This window comes from Rhipicephalus microplus, unplaced genomic scaffold (assembly GCF_043290135.1).
Source record: "Rhipicephalus microplus isolate Deutch F79 unplaced genomic scaffold, USDA_Rmic scaffold_15, whole genome shotgun sequence".
Classification (NCBI taxonomy): Eukaryota; Metazoa; Arthropoda; class Arachnida; order Ixodida; family Ixodidae; genus Rhipicephalus; species Rhipicephalus microplus.
Genome location: NW_027464588.1, coordinates 529,427 through 550,177, shown reverse-complemented (window position 1 = coordinate 550,177; position 20,751 = coordinate 529,427). Strand labels below are relative to the sequence as shown.

The following is a 20,751-nucleotide window of genomic DNA, read 5'->3' as shown; positions in this document are numbered from 1 at the left end:
GCTCCTCACCTTGGCTCTTATGACTCGGAGGCCAATACACCGCTACTGCGGTTCAAAGAAATTCTAACCTATTATCGCGACACTCACCGCCTTTACCCGGCTCCTGCAAAGGGGCTGAGTAAGGCGGAAGAGCGAACTCTAAGGCGCCTGCAGACAGGTACTCTACTCTGTCCTGCAATCCTAAAACATTTCGATGTGAACACAGATGGGCGGTGCCCACACTGTGGGGAGACGTGTGATATCTTCCACATGGTATGGGCATCTCCGAAAAATCCCCACCTACCCCCTTCCCCTACCCCTTCCTGAGAGGCATGGGAGACTGCCCTCCTCAACTGCTCATCACTAGAGTCTCAACGGGCTCTGGTGAGACGGGCGCGAGTAGGGGCCTCGTCATGCGGTGTCCCGAACTAAGGACGCCGACCATGTAGCGGGGTCATGCTTTGGCCCCGTACCTCTCTCTTTTATAATAAATGTTTTTCATCATCATCATCTTCGATTGACCTGCCGTCCGAAAACTTCGTGCCGAGCAATGTTTACGCACACGCGCACAAGAAACGGGTGAAACCTTCACAAGTTACATAGAAGACGTCGTTGATTTGTGCAGACGCGTGAACGCCGAAATGACGGAAGCTGAAAATTGTAAGCACATCCTCAAAGGGATTGACGACGACGCTTTTCAAATGCTCTTGGCGAAAAGCCCGACCACTGTTAACGACGTAATTAGCCTCTGCCAAAGCTACGATGAATTGCGGAAGCAGCGAGCTCTGACAAGACATTCTCCAGCGCACGATTTGGCATCGCTGTCTAGTGTGATCAGTGGTCATGACCACGCGTCACTAATAGCCGAAATAAAAGCATTTGTCCGCGATGAAGTTTCACGACAGCTTTCCTTGGTGCCTTTCACACCAGAAGCTACCACAACTTTACCATCGTCTCTACGTGACGTCATTCAAGGAGAGGTCGCCGAGGCCTTACCAGCTGCTCGCGAGCCTAATCTTGTGGCTGCTCCTCTCACCTACGCCGCGGCTGCAGCCACGCCAACTCGCAAGGCGCCTACGCCTCCGTTCCAGCCTCGCGGGAGCTATCCGCCACCTCCAGTTCACTGGACCAGCACTAACACCGCCAACCCGTGGCGCACCCTCGACATTCGCCCGATATGTTACGCTTGTCGATACCCCGGACACTTCGCAAGGTATTGCCGCCGCCTGAAGCATATCACCAATGAAAACCGCCGTGAGCCTTTCTTCCCGCTTGACCCCAACGCGCGATACGGTTCCTTCACTCCAATGCCCGCCCGCTACCAGGTCGACCACCGCCCTCGATCGGGACGTCTTCGCTCGCCCTCCCCACGCCGCCGCTCGCCTTCTCCTATGCGTCGACGGCCCGCGCTTAACGAGGAGGAAAACTAGACGACGCAGTTCCTGAGACAAGAACTGCGCAAGTTTCGGTTTGCCCGAGTCCTCATTTGTCACCTACCAATGTTATTGATGTGTTCGTCGAAAATATCCCTACTGTCGCTCTTGTAGATACCGGTGCAGCTGTTTCTGTTATAGATTCTGGATTTCGTCGCTCAATTCGTAAGGTTACGCCGCCTTTCTCCGGATTATCGCTTCGCACAGCCAGTGCTCAACCTATTCAACCAACCGCAGTATGTACAGCCCGCGTGACAATTCAGGACGTTCTGTATACGATAGAGTTCGTGGTTCTTCCATCATGCTCCCATAATATTATTTTGGGATGGGACTTTTTGTCGCGTCATAACGCCGTAATCGACTGTGCTAGGGCTGAGGTTGAAATTTGCTCACTGGATGACCAAGCGTCCGTCGACACCCAGTTTGCCGCTAAACTTGTCGTTAGTGATGACACCTACATCCCTCCATGCTCTTTTGCGTTCGTGCTAGTTTCATGCAGCGCCATATCCGACGGCACGGTCTTCTTCACACCATCTCCAATATTCGTCGCCCGAAGAGCCCTCCCCCTGCCTTTTGCTGCTCTCGATCTTGTAGAAGGCTCAACCACAATGCCAATTTATAATCATGAGTCGTCGTCTTTATCCCTACTTTGTCACGAGTGCCTTGGCCACGTCGAGACAATCAGTTCTTCCAGAATTATATCCGTCCCCGATGAGGTGCCTTCTACCCCCGTCTGTGAACTGGCTGTCGTCTCAGCGCCTGACTCAACGTCGGCAAACATATTCCAACCATTCATCGCTGCAGATTTGACATCTTCGCAGCGTTCACAACTCCTCACCATTCTTGAGAGCTACCGCCATTCTTTCGACGTTGAACAAACATCTCTCGGCCGTGTCTTAGCAGTAGAACACCGCATCAACACTGGGTCCCACTCACCGCTGCGACAACGACCATATCGCGTATCCGCTACAGAACGCCGCGTCATTACTGACCAAGTAGACGACATGCTTCGCAGAGGCGTCATTCGACCTTCACAGAGCCCATGGGCGTCTCCGGTGGTTCTCGTCAATAAGAAAGACGCTTCTATTCGTTTCTGTGTCGATTTCTGGCGATTGAACAAGATCACGCTGAAGCATGTCTATCCACTACCACGCATTGACGATGCTTTGGACAGTTTGCAGGGTGCCGAGTTCTTTTCCTCGCTAGACTTGCGGTCAGGCTACTGGCAGGTGCCTATGGCGGAGGCCGATCGCCCCAAAACCGCTTTTGTCACGCCAGACGGCTTATATGAATTCACCGTCATGCCCTTCGGACTTTGCAATGCACCTGCAACGTTCGAACGAATGATGGACAACATCCTGCGCGGACTAAAATGGAAGATATGCTTGTATTACCTCGATGATATCGTGATCTTCGCCCCTAACTTAGACACACACTTACGTCACCTTCAGCACGTCCTTACTTGCTTAACTAACGCCGGTTTGCAATTAAACCTCAAAAAATGTCGATTGGCCATGCGTCAACTGAACATTTTGGGCCACGTTGTTTCCAAGGAAGGCACCCTGCCGGATCCCGAGAAATTGCGAGCTGTTACGGCGTTTTCTAAACCTGCCACCATCAAAGAACTTCGAAGTTTCATCGGCTTGTATTCGTATTTCCGGCGATTCGTCCGAAACTTCGCATCTGTTATATCACCTCTCACGCAACTTCTCAGCAGCTGTAAAGACCTCTTATCGTGGTCCCCTGCCTGCGACGAGGCTTTCACCACCTTGCGAGGGCTTCTCACGACGCCACCCTTTCTACGCCATTTTGATCCTGAAGCTCCAACTGAAATCCACACCGACGCCAGTGGTGTAGGCCTGGGTTCTGTGCTCGCACAGCGTAAACCGGAACATCAGGAATACGTTGATTGATTTGTGGGGTTTAACGTCCCAAAACCACCATTTGATTATGAGAGACGCCGTAGTGGAGGACTCCGGAAATTTTGACCACCTGGGGTTCTTTAACGTGCACCCAAATCTGAGTACACGGGCCTACAACATTTCCGCCTCCACCGGAAATGCAGCCGCCGCAGCCGGGAATCGAACCCGCGACCTGCGGGTCAGCAGCCGAGTACCTAAGCCACTAGACCACCGCGGCGGGGCCATCAGGAATACGTCGTGGCATTCGCTAGTCGCACACTTACCAAGGCTGAGAGCAGCTACAGCGTCACAGACGCTGTAACAATATGTAAAATATTATAAAATATATAAAATAATATATAAAAAGATGGTTGTTTGTGTTGAAATAACCTACAGAGACGAATATCCGTGACTAAATTTCCAATAAAATTTTACTTGAATTTGATGATTACTAAACAAATCTAGTATGACAAAGACGGACTTTGAGCACTATGTGACCAGAAACGGCTGCCACGTTAAACTCGCTGGGCATAAGCTCCTCCCTTTTAGCAAGGTATAGCGATGGTTTGGCTGCAGGACCATGTATGAGAGGCGGTAAAAAAATTGCCCGCAGCTTCCCTCGGGGGAACACTGAGGAGGATGCGGAGCATATAATTGGTTAACGAGGTGTTAAAGTGCGACTTACTTGGGTCGATGGCTAAATTGGTTAACGTGGTTGTGAAATGGGGTGTTAAATTGCGACTTACTTGGGTCGATGGCTAAATTGGTTAACGTGGTTGTAGGAGGGGGTGGTAAATGAGTGAACACGTACACACGTATGCGAAAGGGCGGCGCTAGTCGAAGGGACGTCGATCATTGTGTTTGTGGATTCGTTGGCATTCATTTCACCGCGACCTTGGACGTCGACGCGCCGTACAAACCAACCGACGAGCGGCAACTGAGCGAGCGAGCGCCGACCTTGAGTATATATACAGCGCGACGGCGCATGCACTGTCAGCTGTTGAATGTTCTCGAAGCGCGACGGCGCATGCGCGTCCGCTGGAGAATCAGGAGAATTGTAGAATGTTCTCGAAGGGGAGAAGCGCGCGCGGCACAGATGGTGGGTGACGGTGCATGCGCGCGTCAGCTGTCGAATGTTCGAGAAGGGGGAGAAGCGCAACGGCGCATGCGCGCGCGTCAGCTGCCGGTGTTCTCGAAGCGCGACGGCGCATGCGCACGCGTCAGCTGCCGATGTTCTCGAAGCGTTACAGCGCATGCGCGCTACATTATACACCTAGCGAATGTTCGTGAAGAGGAGAAGCGCACGCGGTGTGTAGAGGAGGAAGGGTGCACAGATGGTGGAGGAGTGAAGCGCGCGCGGTGTGTAGAAGAGGAAGGGATGCACAGATGGTGGAAGGAGGAGGAGGAAGCTTGCGGACGGCGCCGCACTACAACCCTCGAGTATTAGATGCTCCGCATCTAAAAGTGGGAACTAGACACGAAGCGCAAGCCATAAGAAAGTATGCGCGTGCCGCTCCTCTAGTCCGGCCGTGCCACCTCTCGTTTAGGCCGCGTTCACACTGAGCATTCCGGCCGCCGAAAGTGCTCCGAATCCGGTTCGGCGGCGGTGAGATCCGCCGAAAGGGCCCTCTCCGCGCCGATCGCTCTCGGACCGATTTTTGCGGCGTCTGCCGCCGAATCGCTCACCGCAGACCAATAGGAGTGCTAGTCAAGGAATTTTGAAAAATGGCGGCCAAGCCCTACTCACTTGTTATGCCGCAGTGCACGTAACTGAATGTTGAAGCCAACGGGAGTTTAACCTACTCTATGCCTACTTCGCGTCCATATTTCGTTGAAGAGGGACCGAGCTTGTTGCGGTCTTGCAGAGCAAAACGAACCCACCAACGCCGCTGGCGTCGGTGGTTTTTCTGCTCTTCGTGCATTACAAGACAACCACTTGCCAGCAATGTAAGCAGTACTGTCTTTTCTTGCTTCTTGCATAAGAGAATCATCGAAGTATACACCACCGGATAGCGTAGTAGCGTTTGCGAGCCGTGACAACAACCGGGTGACAGCGCATCCATCCCGCGTTCGCCCCGTAGTAGATGGCATATTCGGCGGCGCGGGGCGCGTCCAGTGCGAACGACGCTGCGTTTCGGCGGCAGGGGAATTTCGGTCGCTGTAAAAAGCGGATGTTTGAGTGTGAACTAGGCATTAGTCCTTGGAATGTTCGCTGGATGGTGGTACTTCTATATGATGAATATATGATGAAAATATGCGAGATGGCGGTACTTTGAGTGTACACTGGATCGATGGATGAATGGAGAGACGCACGGACGGACAGACAGACAGATGCACGAACAGATGAATGGATGGACGCACAGATGACGCATGGATTGACAGATGCATGGATGGACGCATGGATGAATGCATTGATATACGGAAATACGGAAGGATGGGCGGACGCACGAATGCACGGACACGTGGACGGACGGACAGCCGCACACACGGACGGACTGGCTGACGGATGCTTCGCCCCACTCATCATCATGCACTCCGTGGATATGCTGTTAGTTTTGAGGAAGCTCCTTAAGGCGTGAGCTGAGCGTTACTTCGGGCGGTAGTTGTACATATAATGAAATGCATATACGCTGAAATGCCAATGGTACGATACTAGAGGACGTTAATTGTACTACGATAAATAATAAAAATAACAGCATATCTATTGAGGGAATGATCATGAGTGGGGCGAAGCGTCTGTCATTCCGTGCGTTCGTTCTTGCTTCCATCCATTGGTGCGTCCACCCATCCATCCATGCGTCCATTGTTCATCCGTGAGTCCGTTCATCCGTGCGTCCTCTCGTGCATCCTCTCGTGCGTCCATCCGTGTGTTCATCTGTCCGTCCGTCTGTTCGTGCATCCATTCATGCATGCATTCAAGCGTCCATTCATCCTCTCGTCCGTTCATCTCTGCATCCATCCGTCCATCCATGAGTTCGTCCATGAGTCCATCCGTTCGTGCGTCTGTTCTCTCCGTTCATCTATGCGTCTGTCCGTACATTCGTCAGTGCGTCCATCCATTTATTCGTGAGTCCATCCGTACATTCGTGCATCCGTCAATGTGCACGTCTGTCCGGCCGTCCCTGCGTCCGGCCATCCATGTCGTCCGGCCATCCAGACAGGCCAACAGCCGACAGACAGACGCGGCCAGCGGATGATTCACGGTTTGCCGATAAAAAGTATGATACGCGCAAGGCGGCGGCGGCTCGCGCTCGAGGACGGAGCACCGATGTGCGAGCGCGAGAGAAAATAGGAATGGCGTCACACAAAGCCGTTAGCGCTCGCGTGTTCGTCGGCGGCGCCGTACTGTAGGGGGCACGGTGTAATAAATTAAAAGCTGTTTTGGCGGCGCACGCGCATTTCAGTAGGTTGGCGGATGAACAAGGCTGCAGAGCGGCGTGCACGCAGGGTGGCGGCGGCGGCTCGCGCTCGAAGATGGAACCCTGATGTGCGTGTGCGCGAGGCAGAAGTGTGCGGTAAAGCAGCGTGGCGTCGCCGACAATATCCCGGCGTACGAGAACGGGAGGCTGACGCGGTGCGGCAGTGGTGTGCGGACCCAGCTTCGCTCCACTCTCCATCATTCACTCCGTGGATATGCTGTCATTTTTTGTTTTCTTCCAGCACTCGCCTTACTTTCAGTGTGACGCCGAAAGCTCGTGTGGACACTTGGCGGCATCCGCCATTTGGCCTCTGTGACTCTGCGGCTCACGGAGGTCTAATCAAGCAACTACCATGAAGTTTGGGTTCAAGGCATGGTAACTTTGACGTATGGCATCACTTGCCAAATGACTGGGATCATTGCTAGCTGTAAGCTATAGGCGGTGCGCCATGCTACAACGTTTGGCTAACGTGTTCTTAGGAGCCCCGATCACTGCTTGGCAGTGCTTCCTGACCTTCCTTAAAAAGTGGCGCAGGGTCCCTTCAATATTTAGCACTCGTACTCAACCACTGTGTTTTGTTCTTGTGTCCACGTTAAACTATTCACGCTTAATGTAGTAGCTTCTGTGCGAGACCAACTGACTCAACAGACTCTTCTGTTTAAGATTTTGCGTATAGCTCGGCTTTTAGCACCTGTAGAACACAACACAACAAAGAAATAAATTTGTGGGACACTCTGCAAATTTTGCAAATTCCAAAGTATCTTTGGCGTAAGCCTGTGGCCATTCGACAGGCGGTGCGATGTCTTTTTCTTTGTTCAGCATTCACCCTCAGCAATCTCGTGATCAGTGAGAGAGTGTAAGGGGGAGATCTAGACCACAGCTGTGACAGTGTGAGTGTTGCTATGCGCCACTGTACCATCACGGGACAGCAGAGAGAGTGGGAAGAGAAGATGCCACTGCTGCCACTGTTCCAGAGCATGGATGGACCACCGCGAGCATGAGACATCAAAAGCTTTCGCTTTATTAATTCAATAAATGAATTATATTTCATGGCACATTCGTAAGCAAGTGCTCACAAACTTCTGGCAGTGATAAAAGCACGCTTGGTCTTGCATTTTTCTTCAGGCACACGTCCCTATAAAATGCAGTAAACCTTGAACGTGATCTTATAAGTGATTGAGGGACAAATGCAAAGTTGCGTTCTTAGCAACTATGAGATTCAAAACCCTTTTGGTCCTGTATTCAAAACTCAACCCAGCTGCTATTGTTTCAGGGAAGTTCTGATGAAATGGTAATTATTCAATGTTTCTGTGTAATTGTGATTTACCTTTGGGCCTTGTTTGGTATAAGCATATCTGGGCACAATGCTTTTTAAACGTTGTTATGAGTGACTTGCCAGCTTCAAATGGGCAGAGAAAACTGATGTTTTGTACAAGTGATCCTTTCAAATGCTCGTCTGGATGTATCAATCCAGAAGTACGAAGTTATTCAGCCGCTTGTCTTATTTCAAGTAAAAATTGAACTTTTTCATAAAAGCGAACATGCTACATATAAAAGCTTCCCCATAGTTGTTTTACGAAATAACCGATGGCGTTGTAAAATATCAGAAAACGTTAATACATCCGATTACAATGATATAACTGAGCGACCATTAAAGATAACGTACAACTTCCACTGCACATCTTCGAATTGTTAAACAACACAAAGAAGGGTTCATTTCATCACCCATCGATCATTACAAACACACCTAAACATCACCAGTAATAAATCGTTGTTTTATTTTTAACACAAAAGTGTTTTTGTCTGCTTACACCACAAATTAAGTGATGTGTCTCCGTGACGGAAATGACATCAAAAAGTGTACACAATCAGAAGTCAAAGAAGAAAAGTTCCTTCAAATGGCATCGAACGGACGCTTCAACCACCCACCTCTCGGTCTGCAGTAACAGATGACGAGCACGCTATCCATGTGTCGCGGCCAATTCAATTACCTCTGTAAGGGCACGTTTTACTTTAGCGTATACCAAATCGTATGGCGGGAGGATGAACTATTTGAGTTTTTTTGTTTGTGTCTATATAATGCATCCTTTGTGCGATCTTTCGCTGTTTTCAGAACAGAGTACGACTAGTTGTGTAGTAAAGGGAACAGGAGCTGCGCTGCTTGAGCATCAGCGGCGGGCTTTGACCAAAAGGGCGTGTTCGTGCACGCTGACGTTCGCTTCATGCAGCAAACCTACTCTTGTAGGTGTTGTGCTCTTACCACTTCATCGCGCTAAAGGTGTAGACTACACGAGAATGCTCTTGCTCTATGAAGCAGCCTTATTTTTTTTTGTGTCCAGCTTTTCGTGGAGTTAAGCCACATCAGATCGCAAGGAGGTTAGCTGTTAGTCTTAGTTTTTACAACATTCTAATTTGTTTTTGTGGTATATATGACTTCGTCCTTCGAGAAAGCGACACCATTTTGCATACGGCCGTTCTTTATCGCAATATTTCCTATGTCGATTACGATACAATTCTTTTCGTAGACTCACCTGCTTCGCTGCTGCCACAGTCGTCGATAGGCACTTGAGTATGTTGTCTCGTGCAGTGCTCGGAAACTCTGTAATGTTTGAAAATAAGATGATGACAACAGCTTTCAGACTAGATTACTATCTGACTACTTTGTTTTGGGCAATATGGCACACAGTATTGCAGAACTTGGAAAAATCTCAAAGCTTAGATACATATTTTGGCCTTCCTACACGTCGTAGGCACAGGATCAGAGGTTGGTCGGAGCCCTCAGTGAGGACGAGCAGGCAAACGATAAAAAACAGAAAACATTCGCTTCATGAAAGCCAGGTGTAATAACCGGATAGTCCTGGGCCATGCCGGTCGCTGGACCGAATCACACACACACACGTTGGCGGGTTCCACACTGACTGGCTGGTCATGTGCGACGTATTTATTTCCTTGCAACATCGACGCCCCCGGGCGCCGGAACGGCAAACTAATCTTATCACATCCCTCCCCTCTTTATTAATGGTTGCAAACCCTTGTTTAAGGTGCGTAGCGCGATACTGGTCGTCGAATTCTGGTACTTCGACGCAGGACAGGAGTACTGGGTGCTGTGACAGCAAGTTCCGGTTCCCTCGCCACGTCTTCCCTGGGATCTTGCCTAGACTCTGTGTCGTGAAGACGATCCGGAGATAGCTGCCTCTGACCTATGTCCAAGCCTGGAGCAAGACCAGTTAGCTGCGTCTGACCCACGTCCAAGCTCGGAGCAAGACCGGTAGATACTGGGCTGCCTGACTTTTGGTTGTCTGCAATCAGTTCCTCAGGGGCTTGGCGGATGTGATCTAGATGTCGAGTTAACCGTCGTCCATCTTCCAATAGAACATCCATGGACGAAGTGCGTTGTTCGGTGACGACTGCAGGGAGCCACGCAGGTCCTGGACGGAAGTTCCTTGCGAACACCTGGTCACCCGGGTGGCCCAAAACCCTGGGTCTTGTTCCTTGGTCGCATCTGATTTTCTGCTTAAGTTGCTCCTGTAGCACCTTGGTCCTGAGGTCTGGGTGTAGCAGGTCCAACGCAGTCCTCAGCTTCCGCCCCAACAACAGCTCCGACGGACAGCAACCCGTGACCTCGTGAGGCGTTGACCTGTATGTCAGGAGCATGCGGGCAATTTTAGTGCGATAATCTCCAGGGCCAGCCTTCCGCAACTTGTTTTTGACAGTCTGCACGGCCCGCTCTGCAGCACCGTTTGACGCTGGATGATACGCGGCACCAGCATTCGCCTCACCCCGTTTTTCTTGAGGAATGTGGAGTAAATTTCACTGGTAAATGCTGGCCCAATATACGATGCGACCACATCTGGAAGGCCTTGGTTTGCGAACATAATGCGCATGCAGGAAATAGTTGCTTCAGCCGAGGGTGTAGAGACCGGGAACACTTTAATCCACTTCGAAAACGCATGGACTGCGATAAAACAATAGGTGTTCCTGTAAGGACCGGCATAGTCCACATGCAGCCGTGACCACGGTTTCTCGGGGAACGGCCAGGGCATGACAGGCACTGGTCGTGACATTCTTTGATGCTCCTGGCAAATACGGCACCTTTGAATGGTTATCGCTATATCGTTATCCAGGCAGGCCACCACACATGGCTACGCGCAACTGCCTTCATTTTGGACAGTCCTGGATGACTCTCATGCAGCAGCTGGAGGACTTCCTTTTGCAAGGATTTTGGTACAATGACTCTGTTGCCCCACAATAGACAGTTCCCTTGTACGCTCATCTCATGAAAGCGCGTCTCGTAGGGTCTTCCCTCTGACCCTAGGTTTATCTGGCAGCCTGACCACAACGCTGCTCTTACTTGTGACAGCACCGGGTCTCTGGAGGTGGCTGCCGCAATAGCATTTGACGACAGCACCCCTGGGTATACTCCTTCCAGCATTAACGCTTCGGCAGGGCAGTCAACAACAAATTCGGCAGTTGGCAGAAATAGCCGGCTTAACCCATCGGCATGTGCAATTTGTGAACCTGGCCTATACTTCAGGTCGTAACTGTGCCACGACAACAGCAAGGCCCACCTTATCACTCTCGGAGAACAGCATTCGGGAACTGGTTTGTCTGCTGCGAGCAGGCCGAGCAGCGGTTTGTGATCTGTGACGGCTTCGAATTGCCGGCCCCACAAGTACTGCCTGAACTTTGTAACGCCAAATACAAGGCTCAATGCCTCCTTATCTAATTGGCTGTAGTTTTTCTCCGCGGTTGCCAGGCTGCGGGAGGCAAAACCAATGGGGCGCTCTTCTCCAGATGACTCTCGTTGCGCCAGTACTGCTCCAATCCCGAAGGGAGATGCATCAGTGAAAAGCACAGTTGTCTTTCCTGGGTCAAAGTGGGCCAATACAGCAGCAGAGGCCAATAGCTCCTTGCTTCTCTGAAATGCCTGTTTTCATCAGTTTCCCAGCGCCATGGTGTTCCCGACGCCAACAAACTATTGAGCGGGTGTAATACGGCAGAAAGGTTCGGCAAAAACCTTCTGTAAAAATTAACCAACCCGAAGTAACTCTGAAGTTCCTTGACCGCTCAGCTGCTGACCCGCAGGTCGTGGGATCAAATCCCGGCTGTGGCGGCTGCATTTCCGATGGAGGCGGAAATGATGTAGGCCCGTGTACTCAGATTTGGGTGCACGTTAAGGAACCCCAGGAGGTCAAAATTTCCGGAGCCCTCCACTACGGCGTCTCTCATAATCAAATAGTGGTTTTTGGACGTTAAACCCCACAAATCAATCAATCGGGGTGCGGGGGCTTCTAGCACTGCTTCAGTATTAGCCGGGTTTGGACGCAGCCCAGCCGCACTAATGATATGGCCCAAGTACTGGACTTCTGGTTTCATGAATTCGCATTTGGATAACTTCAGCCGCCGTCCCGCGGTCTTCAGGCGATCCAACACTCGGCCCAAATTTTCCCAATGCTCTTTGTCACTGGTTCCTGTGACCAGAATGTCATCAAAGTACACTACGACATGGTCAAGGTCGTGCAACAGATTTCCCATCTCTCGCTGAAATATAGCCGGAGCTGATGAAACCCCGAGCGGCAGCCTTGTGAATTGGTATAACCCCTTTGGAGTGTTAATGGTGACTAGCTCTTGGCACTCCTCATCGAGTGGAACCTGCTGGTAGGCATCTTGCAAGTCAAGCTTTGTGAGCTTCTTGCCCCCTGTAAGTCGCGCAAAAAGTTCCTCAATCCTAGGAATAGGGTAGGACTCGACGGCTGTCACCGGGTTTATGGTAGTCTTAAAATCGCCGCAGACCCGAACCCTGGCGTCGCGCTTCAATACAGGAACGAGGGGCGCGGCCCACTGAGAAGTTTTCACCGGTTTGATAACGCCTTCTCGTTCCATCCTCTGTAGTTCTTCAAAAACCCTATCGCGCAAAGAAAATGGTATCGGACGTGCCTTGACAAAACGTGGCTTAGCACCATTTTGTACGGATATAGACGCTGTAACGCCATGAAACGTGCCAAGCTGCTCCGAAAAAACTTCGTGATATTGGCTTACCAGGTCTTCCATAGACTTCACGACGTTGACTCCCTCCGTCTGAGCGATGCCTAGCTTGAAGGCCTTCATCCAGCTTCGTCCAAACAGCGTAGGACACGCCTCTTTCACGACAAATAGTGGTAGCTGGCGCTCCTTGTCGCCAAGTTTGACCATTGCTTCCAGCTTTCCCTGGATGCGTTTCATGTCACCGAAAAAACTTCTCAGCTGCACACTCGATGGCTCCAACGGCACCGACGGAAAAAGCTCGGCAAACTTGCCATCATCAATGGTCGACACACTAGCGCCGTTGTCCAACTCCATATCGAGCATTATGCCATTAACTTCAACCGCTATGCGCATTGGCTCCGAACTAGCTGTGTGAAGCGTCCACAAGTCGAAAACTTCAGGCTCTTCAGCAGAGACAGGCAGGTCGCCCAGGTTGTTCACGCGACTAGACTGGCTCCGGTCGAAATTTATACTTCCCGGCCGAACTCTGCAAACTCTTGCAAGGTGCCCTTTTTGGCGGCAGTTGACAGATCGTGCTGCCGTGCTTACACCGACGCGCAGAATGACCTCCCCCGCAACGGAAGCAACAGCTATCATTTTTCCCCGAGGTGACAACGTTCGCTTGCTCCGGAGCTTCGTGAGATAGTAGCTGTGCTTGCTGACAGCTCAATGTGCGTGAATCTTTACGCGCAGCCTCCATAGCTACGACGGTGTCCTTTGCAGTTTCGAAGGTTAAACACGTCGTTTCCAGCAGCCGTGTTTGCATGGTTACGTCATTGATTCCGCTGACTATCTGGTCGCGCAACATGCGCTCTCGAAATGTTGCGAAATTACAGTCTTCGGCTAATTTTTTCAGCGAGGCAATGTAGTCACTTACGGTCTCCCCCTCTTTTCGATGCCTTGAGAAAAACTTGAAACTTGCCACTACTTCTGATACGCGAGGGGCGTAGTGCTTGCCAAGTGTGGTAAAAATTTCGGTCAGTCCTGCTTGGGCGGGCCTGCTTGGTGCTAGGAGGCCACGTTGCAGAGAATAAGTCTCTGGACCGCAGCATGTCACAAATACGGCTGTCTGCTTGTCGCTCGGGATGTCGTTGGCGATGAGGTACAGCTCGGCCCGCTCACGGTATTCCGCCCACTCTGATGTACTCGGGTCGAACGGATCCAGCTTACCGACGACAGGCATGACGACGTGTGATTGTGCTGTGCCCGTCCGGTTCGTCAGTCGACCTCGTCGCCACTTGTGATAACCGGATAGTCCTGGGACATGCCAGTCGCTGGACCGAATCACACACACGTACGTTGGCGGGTTCCACACTGACTGGCTGGTCATGTGCGCCGTATTTATTTCCTTGCAACATTGACGCCCCCGGGCGCCGGAACGGCAAACTAATCTTATCACACGAGGCCTCGACCACGGTGTAACCTATGCATTCATATATATCAAGACCGTGGCCTCGGCTGACGCTTCTCGCACCTGTACGCGCCGCGAGTGGCTGGTCACCATTGTCTACGACAAGCTTGGCCGGAGCCACTATTTTTTATGCGTTGTCTTGACCAACCTATGCAATCAGCGGAACCCAGCAAGAAGATACAGAGGCAGATGAGGGGACGAAACTGAAACCTAATGGTGGTTTACTTACATAAATTCCATGATGAATATTTAGTGCCGAGTCTGTATTCTGGCTCATACTGAAGGGTCACTTTACCCCAGACTTCTAGACATGGTTATTGCTCCGAAATTGTCAATCCAATCACATACACCCGCTTCAAAAGTGCCACCCACCCCTACCGAGGTCAACGTACCTAATGGGGACGTAGCCACAACACTCTTTCTTGTGGCACAATGAGGGTTCTTTTTTAGAAACGCCTTTCCCTCCCGAAGTACCATTCGGCTAGTGGGAGCGCGTTGTCACCTGTACTTACACCACTGGCTCCAGAACGATCACGTGGCTACCGCAAGCCATTGTGGTCATCTGGTATCACCTTAATTGTCGTGTCGAACTGCGTGACACCTCACACGCCGGCTCCGGTGGGCAATGCACATGCCTGAACGACTCTCAGCCGTCAATGAACCATTCTGCGCATTGTTCCAAGAACAGAGAGCACCGCATCCTCTATGGTGCGCGCGCGCTAAATGCAGCAACGTGTAACATGTGACCCTTGTCACATGTAACATGTGAGTATTGCCGGAATATATGTAGCGTGAGCTAAGGGGGCCCTTTTAAGCTCAGTGTTTCACGCGGGGCACTAATAACCGGCGTCAAGTGTTTTATGTGCCACAGTCTGTCACGCACGCCACGCACATATCGAAACGGATTGTTCACGAAGTCAGTCTCGAAGATCCGAATCGCACAAGTTTGACCGTGTAGTCAGTCAGTCTGCCTCCTGGTGACGCCACTTTGCTATATGTTCCTCCCTTTGTTCTGGTGTCTCCGCTGCACGTTCAGCATTCTTCTGTTCGTTCTTCCTACACTCCACCGCTAATTGCCAGGTAACTGTTTCGGGATCCGGCGAGTTAAGCTTCTCCGCTCTTCTGCGCCGCTGAGCAGCAATTTCGCTCTAGTTTTCCATGGCTATGCCATATTGGCTAACGCCTCGCGATGTGTACGCAGCACAGCGGCAGACGTGACCAAATAGAGCGGCATGTATCGAGGTGCACAAACCACGAGGTACGATCAGATTGTACCTGCCGCGTCTATGGAACGTACAGACTGGCGAGGCGTGCACTGCCACTGCTCCTCGCGCATGCTCCGCACAGCTCTTGTATGTGCACGCGAAACCGTTTTGGCTCAGCCGGTGTAGCTAACACTACAAAAGACACCTTTTTTGTAGGCAACGTGACAACGTCTTCTGCTTCTTGTTATCATTCACCGCATAATAATCCTGCATTATGGCATAGCTAATTTTTGTTTTACCTTCTTCAAGTCATTTTTATTTTTGTTGAGCTTTTTCGCATAACATTCACAACATTGCGGTGGAGCTGACTTACGTGCTGCTTCGCCGTGATATGGCTGTAAAGATTTTGTCGCAGTTTTCTAGTACACATGAACGCCAGCATGCGTTTTCTATGCTTGTATATTTGAAGGGCAAACGTATCTAGAAACAGGTTCAATGGTGCTGCAGACTGCACAACATATTGGCAAGCTGGTGAGACCGAATTGACGTGGCACATCAGTTTAACCGTTCTTAGCAAGGACGAAATAAAAGACACATATTTCACGCTTTATGATGTGTTAAGGTATGACCTCCATCCCCCCCCCCCTCTTTTATCACTACAAAAGGCCCCTCCTCACTCGCTCCAGCCCACAAGGCGTCCTCGAAACATCAGTAGCTGAAAACCCCTACTCTATCATAAAGTGATTTTCATGTTCACTCCTCCGTGTGTTCAAAAGAAACGCCTGCACTCTGAAGATATTTGGTATTATTTCTCGTTAAACCTATGCTGAAGAAAAACAAGACTTGTGATATTTTCTTGCTGTTGAAAGATATTAGTTTAGTATATTAAGTAAGCTAATGAAACCTTACTGATAATAATTTGGTTAAATATAGCTCTGTCGCAGAATCACCATGCATCAGCTGCTTAAAAAAATATACTCGTGATGAATATCTGCCCAGAAAACCCCACTGGAAGACAACGAGCTTCAGCACCCGGTAAATTTATGAATGCAGCACACGTGCATTACTAGAAGCTACAGAGGCAAACTCAATGAAGAAGCAACGTATGAGGTGTATTCGGCGGCGTACGCTAGTGCTGTCGGTGCTTAAAGAGGCTCACATGGTCGCAATAATCTTAAAAATGCAGTGCACTAATATTATAAAACAAACTGTTCTGAAGTTTCCCGAGCTGTTGCTGTGAACTTCCATTATGAAACTTATTTCACTGTGGGAATGAGCACTACGCAGCAGCTTTCCCTTTAGCCAGAAATGTAAAAAAATGAACTGTTTTTTTTTGTCTCCCTATTGACGAAACACTTTCACAAATACAATGTTCAGAACCCATACTTACGTTCCACATATCGTAGTCCATTTTTCCACATTATAGGCTTCTCCTGAGCGCACGCATCTTTGATTGACTTTGGGGGCGACTTCGTTTGACCTGCTACGAAAACTTGCGAAACAAATAGCGTGATCGAGAGGGCTACTGTCACAGGCACCATCGACGTCTTGAGTGGCGACATTTACGGTTCTTACGGCGTGCGTGCGACTCCTGTCAGTGCTGAGTCAGATTAAAAGGGACTTCACGTCAGTCAGTTGTTCTTTCGATAATACAAGTCCCGTTGCCGACGCTGCCGCTCTCTGAAAACAGTGCCAGCAGCGTCGCGAGGGGAAGCGACGTTCAAACAGTGACTGGACATGGTCTGGTGATGCGAACACGAGGGAATGGCGTGCGCGTATACACTTCGGTGGCAATCGAAATAAAGGTTCTTTTGCGTGAACCCTGCAGCAGCTGCGTCATCTTTCCCCGCGACCTCGGAGACGCTTTATTGCGTGCCACTGGAACGGGGTTAGCGGAGCAGCTGAATATTACCAAAAGCTATACAACTTACTTCACGTCTTCCACACGTGTCACTCAGCAAACGCTAAAAAAAATGAACTGATGCTCCGGAACTTCATTTTAATAATATGCCTGGAGCATAGGTCAGCAAAATTGGTTGGCTTTACACACACAGACTCACAAGGACTCACTCATGAAAAATATTTTGTGCTTAATGCTGACTTGGATTCGAACTCACCAAAATATTGCCCGCCCGGACTCACTCACACTCAAACTCATGGCTCACACTGAGTCTGTTCGAGTGAGTCCAGTCGTAAGTGTGTTAGCCTTAGTATTACATTGTTCAATGATTGCATCAATTCTCTTTAACACCAATGTCTGACGTAATTAGTTTTCTTCTCCGCACATTTTGATATAGCGCCGTAAAATACGAGGCATGAGTGGTTGCAGACGAGTACAAATGTTTTACTGCAAAAGCTGTTTTGAGATCACAACAAGGGTAATTTTTAACGTCGTAGTTGTCCGCAGCCGCCACTGGTGTCTGTTACCATTGTCGAGCAAAATAAAAAAACTGCGTAAATAAACAACAACGAGGAAGCAATAGGACCTGAGCCTCAGTCTTCTTTGTGTCAGTTCAGTATTCCACCACTGAGCCACGCCTGTTTTTAAAACTTTGTTGCAAACGGACCCTAGGAAGGCTTCATGTCGGGGAAGGAATCGCGTTACAAATTGAGCAATAATGTGTTTTCTAACAACAAAAAAACTAGCAGGCGTGACACAACGCGAATTGCGTAACAAGTGGGTGATAGAACGCGCCAACTCATTACAAAAACCTCAGGCGTAATTCTTCATCGTCATCAGCCACAACATTGAAAAAATGCTCAAGTTCTTTGCAAATGTGTAGCGAGTACCACGCTTCAAAGAATGACGAAGAATGGCATAACGTACGAGCACTTGTTCAGTTTGTGGTGAAAAGGCAGGAAATGGAGTTGCATGTTCAGTGTTGCACTTGTGTTTTTTATTCGTTTAATTGATTTTACACCTATTTATCACGGGGAATTACTTACCTTAGCATTACGGAAATTGTCTCTATCCACAATAGATGTCTGCCTGTGTGTACTCCATTAACTTACAGAGTGCCTGCCTGTGTGTAATTCATTAACGGCACCTAATCTGTCAAATGCTTTTATTGTTTTATGCCCTTTCCCCAAGACATTTACACCTCTGTCACTAAGTATGGGTACCAAGACATAAAGGCTTAACCCTCAACGAATATGCAGATGCGCTTGCAGTGGCTTCACATAATGGCCTCACAATTTCTATATTGTCGGCGTAGAATTTTTCGCAATCACGTGATTTGAAAAATTTCTCACATCAGATAATTTTGAAAAGTTTCGCTTGTCAACAGCTGAGTTTAATAGTCTTAAGTACGCTTATAAAATTGATGCCACTCCTATAGAAGGGCAGATATATCATTTACAAGACTACGATGCCATGTCCCTGCACTGTAATTTTACCTATACACAGGTCTGGTCCGGCACAGTCTTCCTTATGCCTCCTCTGCAATGAGAATGAATTCCTGCACAATTCTGGGCAACATGTAGGTTACTAAAGAATCAAAAGAAAAGACTGTTAGAAGAACCCCTCCGTAGGTAGGCTTTAGGTTTATCCCTTCCGGTGGTTCTTGCCTTTGGAGCAACTGAAAAGGGCTTTAGCCACAGGAACGGTTGCAAAAGCCGCATGCGATGTTCTAAGGGAAGCAGAAAGAATAGAATATTAAACTCACGAATTAACTTCATTTCCAACCATATTAGATTCTTGGTTTTTTTCTTTTTCTTTTCGTACATTTATTCTATTTTTGTTCCAGGTTTTACCCATCTGTTTTTTGTTAAAACACCCCTATCTAAACGTATTCGGCTGGTAAAACAATTTCATTTCAAAGATAAGGCACTGTCTGTTTCATGGCCGTCCCTCGTGGTGGGTTGTGTCAAGGCAGTGAGAAACAAATAAAGACCAATCAACTTGTTGGACCATTAAAAGTTAAACTAAGTGAAGTCCCTTCTATTGGTATAATGAAAAACAAAACCGTGAAATCGTTTTTGACCACATATATCCGACTTATGCAAAACATGTGTCTACCACATATTAAACCTTAACGGACTTCTATAGGGGCATTCAGAAGAGATAAATCTAACAAATAGCATAGCTACAGATGTCCCACAGTCTGAAGAAACATCCAGCATTGGTATATTATCCGACACATTCAATCGATCATTCTCGTTCAGACTACCCGGTTTGTCACAACCCCATTCTCTCCCTATCATATCATGTGTATGGGGCTGACCTCGTGCCCCCCTCCCTTTAATGTAAATGTATGGAGTTGGTTTTGCGCCCCTGTTTCGCCCCCCTCTCCCCCTTCGCACACGCCTGTGGTTGCAGCTCTATTAGTTAACATACACGTTGACAAAGCACATGGGTAATCTTTACAAAAGGTTGGCAGATCCCACGTACAGTAGGAACCGATGATATGCGAAGCACCAATGAGAAATGTTGATATGTCACTTTAAAATCAGTACGACGTTACGAGGGGGAGGTAAGTGATGTCGTACATGACCTCCGTGCCATGATTATCATGTTTGGATGTGTCGTTTACCTTCGTCATCTATTCATATCCCGTGGTACCATATTTAGTATATGTGAAGGTAGCGAAACGACCGCGAGCACGCTATGAACATCGTATGTTGTCATGTTCTTAACATGACACGCGTGTCAGGATTATCATGTTTGCACCAGTCATATACTTTCGTCATCCATTGACATTACGTAACACTAAATTTGATATATGTGGAGCTTGCAAAACAGCCGCGAGCGCATCATGAAGGGCCCAATATACTCCAATGTAACGTTGAGGCGCCCGCACACTGTGCACAGCGACGCTACGTTAACAAAACACGAGCACTCTATAGTCTGACGCCAGGCGCGACTGGCGCGACCACCGTCCGTCGGCGCAACCGACGGCAACCGGCGCGAAGTGCGACATTCTGCAATTCGCACCAATACGTTACCCAGACAACACTGCGTCTCCCTCTTTTCGTGACGGAGGGACGCTGGACGTGCTGAAACGCGCCTGCATCATTGCAGACAGCACGGTACGCGCCTGCAAGTATAATATGGCAGGACAGGCCTGGCGTGGCAACGCCGGCGTGACCCGACGAAATGAACGCCGCTGAGCACGCGCACCGCGTGACGTCAGAATTGATTGGCGCCTTGACTGTGGCATGTAGTCATGTTCTCACATAACACGCGTCTTCTGTTTATCATATTTGAACCAGTATCGTACCTTCGTCATCCATTCACGTCCCGTAATACCAAATTTGGTATCAGTGAAGCTAGCGAAACGGCCGCGAGCACATCATGAGTGTTGCATGTAGTCATGTTACATGACACGCATGTCATGATTATCATGTTTTATGTGTCATTTACCTATGTCATCCGTTCGC

At 49.3% G+C, this 20,751-nt stretch overlaps 1 protein-coding gene across 2 annotated transcripts in view; it reads right to left on the bottom strand.

The window, feature by feature from the left end:
* Positions 1-17,092, bottom strand: part of LOC119173733 (uncharacterized) — a 92,112-nt gene extending 75,020 nt beyond the window's left edge. For both annotated transcript variants that reach the window (XM_075883098.1, XM_075883099.1), the window contains exons 1-2: positions 16,763-17,092; positions 9,264-9,331 (exon numbers count right to left, since the gene is read on the bottom strand). In XM_075883098.1, the coding sequence (XP_075739213.1) occupies positions 9,264-9,331; positions 16,763-16,934 (240 nt within the window). In that variant the 5' untranslated portion in view covers positions 16,935-17,092. The remainder of the gene's footprint in view (positions 1-9,263; positions 9,332-16,762) is intronic.
* Positions 17,093-20,751: the final 3,659 nt, after the last annotated feature.